Raw genomic sequence first — 13,520 nt, forward strand, 5'->3', positions numbered from 1 at the left:
GGCAAAAGTTGTCTGATATGTAAGAAGCCAGTACTAACCTTTCTATCTGTCAGATACAAATGTACATGGCTCTAAGTACATAGTTTTAACCATTATTTTACTGTTTGGCCTGAGTTTGTTTAGCTCCTGAATGTGCAGGCATAAGATACCAGGGAACATGGAAATGGAATTTAAAAAACTTTAACCATAACCTTGTGAAATTTCTGTGTGAAATCAAATCCATGGCTCAGAGTTTAATCCTCAATCCCGTTTCTTCTCAAATCGAACAGTAATCGACGCTGCATGTTGCATTGTTCAGAAACATGTATTTTCCATAATGTATGTAAAAAGTTCCTCTTTCTTTGGGAAGGCAGATGCAGCACTTATGCGTTATCAAGAGTAAACTCAATTTTTACATATGAAAACTCTGTACCCTAAGTCATTACTGCTTGACATACGTCATTTTGTTTTGAGCAGACTTCACCATTTGCTTTGAACAGGGCACTCTGTGCTAACTCAGCCACTCCGGGCCAGCTTAATCAGATCCCCTCATGGCTGTGTTCCAGTATGTCTACATTGCAGACGCATGCTCGATTTCACAACGCCTAGATAGGTGTTTATCACATCAGGTAACCACATGATATTGCGCATTACACCACATGATATTGCGCATTACATGACATGGCATAACCTTTGGTTGATGCAATGACTACAATGTAGTCGGCCTCGAACACAACCAATCCTTCACTAGCACGTGTTCACTTGCAAATAGTCAAGTGAAAACAAAGACGAGAGGCGGAGCTGGTTACGTGATCAGATTTTACTGTACGGTCACCAGGGTTCACAAACAAGGAGCCAGTCAAGGTGATGTGACCTTCAGGGGCTCCAAAGAGGCAGGTCAGAGCTAAGCCACTGTTATGGTCAGGATGAGTCCCACAAACCGCCACATCGAAACAGTCAATTATTAATAAGCTCACATGCGATCAGACAGAACAGTTCAGAGGGGAGAAAGGAACTAGTTAGATAAAAGAAGATGGACCCAAAAAGCCATTTAGAAAAACAACTGATCTCAAGGGGGCACTTCAAAGACCTTGACCCTATAATAGAAACTGCAGACTGGACTGTAACACTGGTTTTCACATTATGTGTATATTTTGGGATGTGAGCACTCAGTCGGACCTGACGAAGATCCGTTTCGGATCAATACGTTGTCACTAAAGCGGTGAATTGGGAGTATAGACAGTGTGCAGGCCTTCCTGTTCTTTACAAGTATTCTTTGAGCCCAGCACCTAAGTTAAGGATATGCGTATGACCACAAACGTTTCTATTCTTTCTACACAGGACCAGTTTGTTTACAAGTTAATCATACTAAGAGATGCGATACAACGTTTCACATCTGTTTTATACCATTTATTTTTATTCATCCCCAACATTGAGTAAAGGATAAGGGGAGAGATTGGGATGGAGAGAAGAGAGAGGGACAGAAGAACATATGTAGAGGGAGACTGCTTGGTAGACCTCTCCTCAGGCTCACTCTCTAACATTAGCAGCGAGTCTCGTAGATGCCACTTCGGCCAATGTAGCGCACCCATTTGATAACATCATGGTCACTGTAATTCAGCTTGGACTCAAACACCTTCAAGTAACGCACCTTCAGCCCAGAGGGGGCAAATGGAACCTGAGGGGGACAAAAGATATCCAGGTTAGGAGTTTAAATTTTAATACTGTAAGCTAAAATGCTCAAATGATCATTGTGTGACTGCAGCCTTACCTCAAAGTTCATGGAGATGGGAGGGCGCGCCCACTTCTTCTTATCGTTGGTGGGCAGCAGCTCGATTTCAGCACTGATCTGAGACTCCTTCATCCCAGCCATGCGCTTGATCCTACACGCAGGAAACAAACATTCAACATCTGAAAGAGCCGTTCAAAATGAAAGACAGGGATACAAAACATGAGGGTGATCTGGGGTACCGTGATGGAGAACCGGAGGGTTGAAATAACTCACTTCCATACGATTGCGTTCTCGCTGGCCTTGTACTTGGCCTTGCCCTTCATGCAGATCACCTGGACACCGCTGGTGTTGAGCGGCGTGGGAATGCGCACCTGGTGCAACGGAAAACAAGTTAAGTCATAACATGATAAACAAAGTCTCATTCAGCAGACTAAATGTGAACTTGTAAGAATAACAACCATTGCAATTAACAGACCAAGCATAAACAAAGGGTTATGAGAAAACATACCAACTTCAAAAGAGTAAGAGATTTACCTCAAGGTCAGATGAAAGACCAGTTTCACAAACAAAGTGACAGAACGCCACAATCTAAAAGGAAGAGGCTGAATAACTACCTCAATTTTCTGGGCCAGTAGCGAGGGTTTGAAGTTGGACTTGATGACCACTTTGACCTCCAGCTTGGTGCGGCCCACCTCCCGGACCAGCGGAATGACTCGAAAAGGTAGGATGATGTCTTTAGTGGTGCGGTACCTGGACGCAGGGGTAAAACCACACCAAACTCATCTCAAACAGACACATGCAGGGTGCAACAGGGGGGAATGGCTCAAATCATTGGACACATTAATGCACACAGACAAAGCGAGAGGACTTACAAATACAAACATGCGAGCACATGCACAGGGTCAATATAGGTTGAAGTTTAGCCTGTGGCACACTTACCTCATGAGCTCATACTCTCCATCCGGGGGGATGAAGCTGATGCTGCGCTCCGAGTCAAACTTACTGAGACGCACACACTGGTTGAACGTACAGTCGTCAATGGCTATGGACTGCTTACCACTGGTACTACAGGGGCAGAGGGAGAAGAGAGTTGAACGTCTACGCATCCATACATACTGACACATTCAAACGAACACACAAACCAAACCACAGTCATTTAAAACGCACTGCTCTACGTGCCCCACTTCCTAATACAACACAGAAACACACAATACATACAGGTATTTACACAAAAAGGGAAACCATGGCTACCACAACACAGCAACCCAGTGGATGCTAACCATCTCCATCACTGTCAAAGACTGGGTCAGGGTTAAGGGTCAAGCGGGTAAACTAACAACACTCTCAGTGATGACACAACCGTTGGGCAGTCCACTAAAGATTTGAGGAGGCTAGTCAGATTTGTATCAATTAGCAGTCACACTAGTTGACTGCTGAAGCACAAATTAATACAGTAATTCCAGTAAATATTGGAGCCACCTCAAATGCTTAGTAAAGCAGTCACCATAAATGACACGATAGACAAGACAGCGGGACATATGGAGGTAAGGCCAGATATCAATACAGTACCTTCCTCCTCCCCCTAAATCACTGAGGTACAGCACAGAAAAAGAGAAGGAAAGAAAGGAGAGAAAAATCAAAAGGAAAACAAATTGTAAGCCTTAACCCAAGCTCTATATAGAAGTCTTAGTCCAGGGACTGACTGACAGGGCGGTAAACTTTCTGGATTTTTTAAAATAATAATTCTACACAGAGGGTTAAGTCAGAATCAACACTATTGCCTAGCAGTCTGAAATGTCTAAGTTGAAAATCAATACAAGACATACATTCTTTATCTGATTCTGCGGCACAAGTAACTTATATTTAGCTCCCTCCCTTTAATGTCAAGCTCTGTCCAGGGTTGGAGTCAATTGCTTTTCAATTCAGAAACAAAATTCTAATTCTCCTCATGAAATGTGCATTTCAGTATACTTCCTGAAACTAAGTGGAATCTACCCCAACCCTGGCTCTGTCCAAACAGCCCCTCTTACTCACCTCTTTCCCGCCTCATCAGTGACCCCGCCTTTACCCGCCTTATCAATTACAATTTTGTCATTCATGCCAAATTTGCACTCTGGCATTCCGCTCAGGTAGCTCTTCATTACCACACGGCCGGACACATGGGCGCTCAGGACCTGACCTGGATGGGGTCAAATTGAAAAGGGTCAATCACTAGGGAACAACGTTACTACTACAACGCCCCTAGATACTTTTCCTCTTAGCATATTCAACATGACAACTGTTTAGGCCGTTTACGTTCAAGTGTTGTGACCAACGTTTACCTTGAGGCGACATGAGCAGGTTGACACTCTCCAGCACATCCAAGAAGAGCTCATTGCGTCGATACTTGATGCCTTCGCGACGCCAACCAATCTGCCCCGTCACCTGACTAGTGATCTGAGACTGCTCTTCCTTTGTCTGGAAAAGGAGAGAGAGAAAGATCAACAGGATATCAAGTGGAAAAAACAGGGTATGGTTGCAACCAGGCCCAATGTCCCAAATATAACTGAAATGAACATTACCTGATGCTGCATCCGGCCGTGTCCACAACCCCAGAGAAATAAAAAGAGAGGAGGAACAGTCACAAAACAGATGGCCCACAGTTCTGCTAAAGAGCCCATTGCAGAGCGTTACAGCAGTGACAAGGAGATACTCCTCATCCTCACCTGGCCCTTGATGCCCTGCTGAGTGATGAAGGTCTTCAGTGCTCCTGTCTCAGAGTTCTGGGGATACCCAAAGTCCAGGATCTCTGCACAAAACAAAGACACCAAATGATGAAGAGGGTAAGAGAGGAACCAAACAGGGAAAATAGAAAGAAGATCCAAATGGCATGAGAGTGAGAAATTCGGTCAGCCATAGTTACCGTCGAGCAGCTCGTAGATCAGCACAAAGTTGTTCTTGATGTTCTCTTCGCTGATCTTGCCAAAGTAGGAAGCCATGACATCACACATCTTGTAGAGGAACTCAAACACCATGGCGGCGTTGACATTCTGCTTGGTGACCACCGCCAGCCAGATGTTGGAGCGCTTGACATGGAAGAAGCTGGTACGTGCAATGTTGGACACTGGAGAGCGCACCTGCTGCCGGGCATGGATCACATTCACACGGAATGCGTCCACCGCGTTGCGCCTGAGGAAAGGAGGTAGAGCGAGGAAGAGAAGGACTACTTTCATGTTATGAGTAAATGTGGAAGAGGATGTACCTCCATCTGCAATTGATCACAACAAAATCTAACTCAGAATACGCTCTTGGTTAATAGTATACAAACATCAGTCTCCCTGAGGCTTTCAGAGGGATAGTCAACTGTCAAACACTTGTCAACTACACTATCTACCATATTCTCTTTCCAGACCTTCTACTTGATATTCAAGTTCCTGGTAGAACAGAAAATACTATTTGCCCCCCCCCCCCCCCCCCAAAAAAGAAACTAGTAACCCTCCGAACATCCTAATAGTATGCTTTGCAGAGGACAGCACACATTAACTTGTCTGAGAGCTGCAAGATGACTGAATCGTCCCAAACTGACGTGACCATTTCGGCACTGGTAAAGCAATCTTTTGTTTAGAGGGTGAAGATTAGTGGGGAGGTTAGAGTGCTTTAGAGATCTGGTGTGGATGTATAAATAACTGAAGGGTTTACTACAGATGAGCCAGCATGTCCAGACAAGACTGCTGAGTCCCAATCAGTGATGTTCAAGATTCAGGAATAGATTCCCAGGTGCAGAGTCTACAACTTCTGTGAGCTTGACAGTGAAACTGACAGTGACCATAAAGCTACTGCCTAGTAGTTAATCATACCTTTATTCATTTGAAACCAGGACATATTCTGGGAACCAGTTCCCAGAAATATGAATCTCTGGAACCGATTTCAGATGAGGGACTCTGCAGAGTCAGACTCGGCACTAGTTAGCCTCTCCCCATGAGAGTGGACAAAGAGAGATGGAGGTAGGGATGGAAGGGGCACTGGAACCATAGATGATCATTTAACAGGGTCTGACCTTATGTTTTTTTAGAAGGCAATGTCCATTAAGGAGGGAAGAGATACTTGTGGGTAAGGGGAGGACAGTAGATGCACCTCAGAGGCATTGGTTGGTTGCAGTAATTGAGTTTGTGTTCTTTGGTCACTGATATGTCAGGTGACATGCTGTGGGTCAGAGGACATGCATTGGGAGTCACTGATTGGTTGCCATGGGTCAGGGGACATGCTTGATAGGCTGGTGCATCGCTTACCTATTCCTACAGTGGCCAAGATGTACAGATGGAGGAAAATGGCAAAAAGATAGAGGTAGAGGGATGATATAAAGGAGGAAAGAGACAGAAATGTACACAAAGACATTTTTCATGCATGTACACAGATTGAGTAACATGGTGTTTAAAAGGCTATCCATTGAAGAGGACCACTGTAGTAAACAACCAAATGCAGTCTAAATGAGTTAAATTAACTACTTTTTCCACCAATTGTGGTTGAATTTAAGACTTAAGAGAGTGGAGTCTAATCGAAGGCAACTTGAATGTGTCAACAAATCTTGTGTCTGGAAAATCTAGGCATTATTTTGCGGTGCCAAGCAAGATCATCAATCCTAGATGTAGTGGTGGGGTTAGATAGATGGGTGAGAAAATCAAATCAAATCTTCAAATAAAAATGTAGTTGTCACATGCTTCCCAAACTAACAGTGAAACGCTTACTTACGGGCCCTTCCCAACAACGGAGAGAAAGGGGGAAAAAAAGGGAAATAATTTAAAAATAATAACACGAAGAATAAATACAATGAGTAACGATAACCTGGCTATATACACAGGGTACCCATACCAAGTCGATGTGCAGGGGTACCAGTACTGAGTCGATGTGCAGGGGTACGAGGTAATTGAGGTAGATACAGTATGTACATATAGGTAGGGATAAAGTGACTAGGCAACAGGATAGGTAATAAACAGTAACAGCAGCGTATGTGATGAGTCAAGAGTTAATGCAAAAAAGGGTTAATGCATTGGCTACTGCAGAGATCTTGCATTGTCTTAGACCTGATACAACAGCCATTATCCCCAAGATGATAGCTCAATTATTTTGTTTGGTGGGTGCACTGTGCTAATGACCTAATGAGTAAATGACCTAAGGAGTAAGTTCAATACCTATGTAGTTACATTGAACTCCTAACAGATTCGCCCCCATCTCCCCAACTTACTTCAGGCCAACCAGGTAGACACCATCTCCCTCTCCCCTTACAATATCATTGTAATAGAATCTCCATCCATAACTCTCCAAACCAATTACCACCTCACTTACCCTATATCATCGCGATAGACTCGGGAGATAAGCACCTCCCCTTTGTGGTTGTAAATGAACAGTCCTCCGATCATCGTTGCTGTTCCTTAGTCCAAACTGGCCATGGTGAAAACGAACCCCACCTGATTAAGAGCGAGAGGGTGATATGACATTTCATCAGGTCAAATTCCTGGTACATGCAAATGTCCTTGGCAAATAAAGAGGATTCTGAATGACCCATATATATCAAGTATGTTTCCAGCAGAGTATCCTATATTACTCCACCACAGTGGTGAATAAGTCTGTCACAATGGTGATGTACATACACACACACATTTGACGCCACCCTTCTTAAGTACGATTAATGCTGGGTAGGTTAGATGTGATAATGGTAGCTATTAAAGCTACAGTCAATGTTGGAGAACTCCAGCAGTAGCTAGCTATGAATATGGGAGTGGTTTTAGGTTCATATGGAGGGTTGCTGGTATTGGACTGTGGAATAGACAATTTCCTGATTATGTCAAGTGGTGGCCAAATAATGTATTATTCATTTTCTGTAGTTTATAATAAGATGAGGCGTATGAATACTATGGAATGAAAGACATGCCTGGAATTCTAGCTGTGTGTGACTTCCTGTTATAGTACATAGGACAGAAAGCGAGTTTCCCATTCCAGCACAACATGGCTTTACTTATTTGCTGGACACGCATATAGCTGGATTAGAAACTTATCTTCCACCCCACGAAAAGGAAATATTGGTGGAGTTCGCTGACATGGTATGCATGAAGTCACTAAGCGGTTTAATTGCGCTTTTATTGCCCCAAGATGTCTGCCTGCCTGACCGGAAAAGATAGCTCACCATCTCGACAAGTTCATACATGGTTGATATTCTCCTTAACTAACTAGATAGCTACGCTTTCAGACTTAACGTTGGTGGATGGTTGACCTTAGGCTTGGGATAAATAGGATGGGGAGTAAGCCAACTATTGAAAACTAGCTAGCAAGGTAGTTAACTAGCAAAATAGACAGAACCTAGCCAGCCTAACAATTAGCTAGCTAGCTATTGCCTATCTTATATAAACGGTAACGTAAACTAGCTATACTGTTTTTACTGTTAAATATGTTGAGACTTATCTTCAATGTAATTATAATCTTACCGGAGTCTTCTGTCACACACCTAGGTTCACGTCCCTTTTTTTCTCCGAGATATTAATGGGTCACACACCAGCTAATTCTGCTGCTCCCACTCCTCTAAATCAGCTGACCACCGTCTAGGAACATACAGAGAAGGATCTCATAATAGCCCGGAAGTAAAGCCGCACTTAGAGCCACATTTAAAATATCATACATTGCATACATGGAGCAGGGAGGGAAAAAATTGCATTAAAACACGATTTAAATTAACTTTCGTTATGGCTGTGGTCACCATTCAATTAATAAATCTCATGGTAGTGGGTAGCTATTGTAGTTTTTTCAAAGGTCCATTATTTTCCCATTTATGTACAGCAACCCTGGATTATTGGCAGCCCTGGTGTAAAGGGGAGGAATGGCAGAGCAAACCTTCATATGACGCTAAATATTTTTATGTGTAACTTGGAATTATACTGAACAAAAATATAAATGCCACACATAAAGTGTTGGTCCAATGTTTCATGAGCGGAAATAAAAGATCCCAGTAATGTTCCATATGCACAAAAAGCTTATTTCTCAAATGTTGTGCTCAAATTTGTTTACATCCCTGTTAGTGAGCATGTCTCCTTTGCCAAAATAATCCATCCACCTGACAGGCGTGGCATATTAAGAAGCTGATTAAACGGCAGGATCATTACACAAGTGCACCTTGTGCTGGGGACAATAAAAGGCAACTAATGTGACGTTTTATCACACAACACAATGTCTCAAATTGAGGGAGCATGCAATTGGCATGCTGACTGCAGGAATGTCCACCAGAGCTGTTGCCAGAAAAAATGAATGTTCATTACTCTACCATAAGCTGCCTCCAACATTGTTTTAGAGAATTTGGCAGTACGCGCCAACCGGCCTCACAACCGCAGACCACGCCAGCCCAAGACCTTCACATCAGGTTTCTTCACCTGCAGGAGCGTCTGAGACCAGCCACCCAGACAGCTGTTGAAACTGTGGGTTTGCACAACCGATGAATTTCTGCACAAACTGTCAGAAACCGTCTCAGGGAAGCTCATCTGCATACTCGTCGTCCTCACAAGGGTCTTGACCTGACTGCAGTTCGGCGTCGTAACTGACTTCAGTGGGCAAATGCTCACCTTCGATGGCCACTGGCACGCTGGAGAAGTATTAATGTGCCCTTGAGCAAGGCACTTAACCCTAATTGCTCCTGTAAGTCGCTCTGGTTAAGAGCGTCTGCTAAATGACTAAAATGTAAATGTAATGTATGCTCTTCACAGATGAATCCTGGTTTCAACTGTACTGGGCAGATGGCAGACAGCGTGTATGGCGTCGTGTGGGCGAGCAGTTAGCTGATGTCAACGTTGTGAACAGAGTGCCTCATGGTGGCGGTGGGGTTATGGTATGGGCAGAAGTAAGCTGTGGACAACGAACACAACTGCATTTTATCGATGGCAATTTCAATGCACAGAGATACCGTGATGAGATCCTGAGCCCCATTGTCATGCCATTCATCCGCCGCCATCACCTCATGTTTCAGCATGATAATGCACGGCCCCATGTTGCAAGGATCTGTACACAATTCCTGGAAGCTGGAAATGTCCCAGTTCTTCCATGGCCTGCATACTCACCAGACATGTCACCCATTGAGCATGTTTGGGATGCTCTGGATCGACGTGTACGACAGCGTGTTCCAGTTACCACCAATATCCAGCAACGTCGCACAGCCATTGAAGAGTGGGACAACATTCCACAGGCCACAATCAACACCCTGATCAACTCTATGTGAAGGAGATGTGTCACGCTGCATGAGGCAAACGGTGGTCACACCAGATACTGACTGGTACTCTGATCCACGCCCCTACCTTTTATTCTAAGGCAGGGGTGTCAAACGTACGGCCCGCGGGCCGGATCAGGCCCGCAAACGGGTTTAATCCGGCCCGCGAGATGATTTAAAAAAAAAAAAAAAAAAAAAAACCTTTTTTTTTTTAAGTATAAAAATGCGTCCAGTGGATGGCGCAATAGCAATTGTGTTAAGCAAGCAAACTGTTTATACCGGGGCAGAGCAAGTAGGTCAAGCACGTGCAGCCAATGAGCTACTTTGTTTTGCCCGCGATATTTATTACGGCTTCTACTTTTAACATTATGTGCTTTGGCACCCTCATTGCCCCAATATGTCTCTGTCAAAAAAGAGAAAAGTGGACGCAGAGTGCAGAGTGTTCCAAGAAAAATGGTCATCCTATTTAATCACGGAATTGAATGGGAAAGCTGTATGTTTGGTGTGTTCAGAGCATGTTGCAGTGCTGAAAGAATATAACCTTCGTCGCCACTATGTGAGTCTTCATGCCGACAAATATGACAACTTTCAAGGACAGCGGAGATGAGAGAAGGTGAATGAACTGTTGGCGGGTCTGAAGAAACAGCAGTCTGTGTTTACTCACAGCCGAGACATCAGTGACGCTGCAGTGAAAGCTAGCTACCTCATTGCTAATGAAATCGCAGTGGCTTCAAAACCATTTAGTGAGGGTGAATTTGTAAAAACATGCATGATGAAGGCAGCGGAGATTGTGTGCCCTGAAAAGCGGCAGGCTTTTGCAAATATCAGCCTGACAAGAAACACAGTTGCAGACAGGATTTCCGATCTTTCAGTGGATTTGGACAGCCAGTTGAAGCAAAAAGTAAAGTCATTTATTGCGTTTTCGGTTGCAATTGATGAAAGCACGGACATTACAGATGTTGCACAACTGGCCATTTTTTCATCCGCGGAGTTGATGACACATTGACCGTCACGAGGAGTTCGTGGAGTTGGTGCCGATGACAGATACAACGACAGCAGCTGATATTTTTACCGCACTCGTCGGCGCGCTGGACAGGGTCGGAGTGGACTGGTCCCGCGTTGTCAGCCTGGCTACAGATGGTGCGCCCTCAATGATCGGGAAAAAAGCAGGCGTTGTGACAAAGTTCAGAGAGAAAGTGCGATCTGCAAATGGAGGACGTGATTTTTTGACTTTTCACTGTATTTTGCACCAGGAGGCTTTGTGTTGCAAGTCATTAAAGATGGATAACGTCATGAAGGTGGTCATCCAAACTGTTAATTTCATCCGATCCAGAAGCCTGAATCACCGTCAGTTTGACAGCCTTCTCAGAGAGAAAGACCACATCTATGGCCTGCCATACCACACTGAGCTAAGATGGTTAAGCCGAGGTGCTGTGCTGAGGCGTTTCTTTGATTTACGAGAAGAAATTGAACAGTTCATGGAAGAAAAGGGCAAACCAGTGTTAGAATTTCATTCCGCAGAATGGATGCCGGACCTTGCATTTATGGTGGATGTTACAGAGCACCTGAATAACTTGAACAAACAGCTGCAAGGGCGCAACAAAGTTGTCACGCAGTATTATGACAGCATACGTTCTTTCAAGTTGAAGCTGTCATTGTGGGAGACGCAACTTGCCGGTGGTGATGCAGCTCACTTCCCCTGTCTGAAAAATGTGTGCGCGTCCCAACATGTGGCAGACATGAAGCGGTTCAAAGATAAAAATAACTGGACTGTTACGGGAGTTTGAGCAACGCTTTCAGATTTATGTTTATATGTTTTTATGTTGATGTACTATTGTTTTTAATTGATTTTATTTTATTTGTATATTTAACCTATTCTTGACTCTGTGGTTCTTGTACTTGTTTGGGGAACAGGATTTCATTATTTTTTATCTACATTTCTGCCTGAGAAATGACACCCTGATATAGTTCTGTGATCTGTGATATACTTCTGTGAATCACTGAGGCATTGTGTGTTTGTGTGTTCTTTGTCCTCAGAACTTTCAAATAACTTGAGGTGTTTTATGATTAATAGTGATGTTGTGCTTTTGGACACTGTCCTCAGGCTCCAGCTTTATGTTTATATGTTTTTATGTTGATGTGCTATTGTTTTTAATTGATTTTATTGTATTTGTATATTTAACCTATTCTTGACTCTGTGGTTCTTGCACTTGTTTGGGGAACAGGATTTCATTATTTTTTATCTACATTTCTGCCTGAGAAATGACACCCTGATATAGTTCTGTGATCTGTGAAACAGTTATGTTAATCACTGAGGCATTGTGTGTTTGTGTGTTCTTTTTCTTTAGAATTTTCAAATAAACTTGACGTGTTTTATGATTAATAGCGATGTTGTGCTTGTACTATTTTGGACACACTGTCCTCAGGCTCCAGCTTTATGTTGTATGTTGATCGTATTAAAACAAAGAAAACAATCTGAAGTTGTTGTTTTTAAGTTATATATATACCATGATTTTTCCGGTCCGGCCCACTTGGGAATAGATTTTCCTCCATGTGGCCCCTGAGCTAAAATGAGTTTGACACCCCTGTTCTAAGGTATCTGTGACCAACAGATTAATATCTGTATTCCCAGTCATGTGAAATCCATAGATTAAGGCCTAATGAATTGATTTCAATTGACTTATTTCCTTAGTAAAATCTTTGAAATTGTTGCATGTTGCATTTATATTTTTGTTTAGTGTACATACTCTAATACATACCCTTTAACACTACTCTTTATCAGACCAATCAGCATGTCATTGGCACAAACGTCATGCTCAAAACAAGGAAAAAAAGGTTAGTTTGTGTAGGATTCCTGGCAATGTAAAAAGTTTGTATGTATGCTTTTTGTATGTGACTATTCCTCGTTTGTTAATAAAATAAAGGTGGGGGAAAAAACACAGTTAAACTGAACTGGAAATGGCCAAACCGCACCCTGAAGATAAGCACATTGGTCATATATCCTCCTGCAGCAGGATATCAAAACAAATATTTAGTTTCCTGCACATTCAATTGTATCCCTACATAATGTAGGAATTCCACATTAGATTAATGTATGACGCTACGGCAGACCTACCAATTTCATCTAAAAAATAATTGGAATTGCTTCAAGTTATGCTCCCTTATCATTTCCCCCTCATAAAAGTGTCCTCATATCTAGACCTCTACATTTGGAAACCTTTTGATGATGCAGTGGGTCAACCAGTTCAAAGGAAACTAATAGACATGGTCAGGTCAAGCCTTGACACACATCTGCCAGCCAGATTGCCTTGCTTTGCAAATAATGTCCTTAAGCCCACCTGGAAAACCCCAGGTTTCTTGCACACACAAACAAAACACAACACAATGAACTTAGTCATAAAACTATATTTATAAATAAAAATACATTTTCTCAAAAGAGTAGTGCAGTGTTTCCCAAACTCAGTCCTGGGGACCCCCAAGTGGTGCAACGCTTTTTTATTTTTTGCCATAGCACTACACAGCTGATTCAAATAATCAAAGCTTGATGATATATTTAGTATTTCAATCAGCTGTGTACTGCTAGGGCAA

General features: G+C 43.0%; 1 protein-coding gene across 1 annotated transcript; it reads right to left on the reverse strand.

The window, feature by feature from the left end:
- Positions 1–1,376: 1,376 nt before the first annotated feature.
- LOC311098968 (AP-2 complex subunit mu-A-like) lies at positions 1,377–8,547 on the reverse strand. Its single transcript, XM_084139538.1, has 12 exons — positions 8,439–8,547; positions 8,170–8,283; positions 7,034–7,155; positions 4,614–4,879; positions 4,417–4,499; positions 4,033–4,168; positions 3,746–3,890; positions 2,651–2,776; positions 2,326–2,461; positions 1,985–2,082; positions 1,751–1,862; positions 1,377–1,657 (listed from the first exon to the last, which is right to left on the reverse strand). Exons 3-12 carry the CDS (start codon positions 7,105–7,107, stop codon positions 1,523–1,525), a joined length of 1,311 nt encoding a protein of 436 aa, XP_083995664.1. The 5' UTR covers positions 7,108–7,155; positions 8,170–8,283; positions 8,439–8,547; the 3' UTR covers positions 1,377–1,522.
- Positions 8,548–13,520: the final 4,973 nt, after the last annotated feature.

This window comes from Coregonus lavaretus (assembly GCF_964263955.1).
Source record: "Coregonus lavaretus genome assembly, chromosome: 23".
Classification (NCBI taxonomy): domain Eukaryota; kingdom Metazoa; phylum Chordata; class Actinopteri; order Salmoniformes; family Salmonidae; genus Coregonus; species Coregonus lavaretus.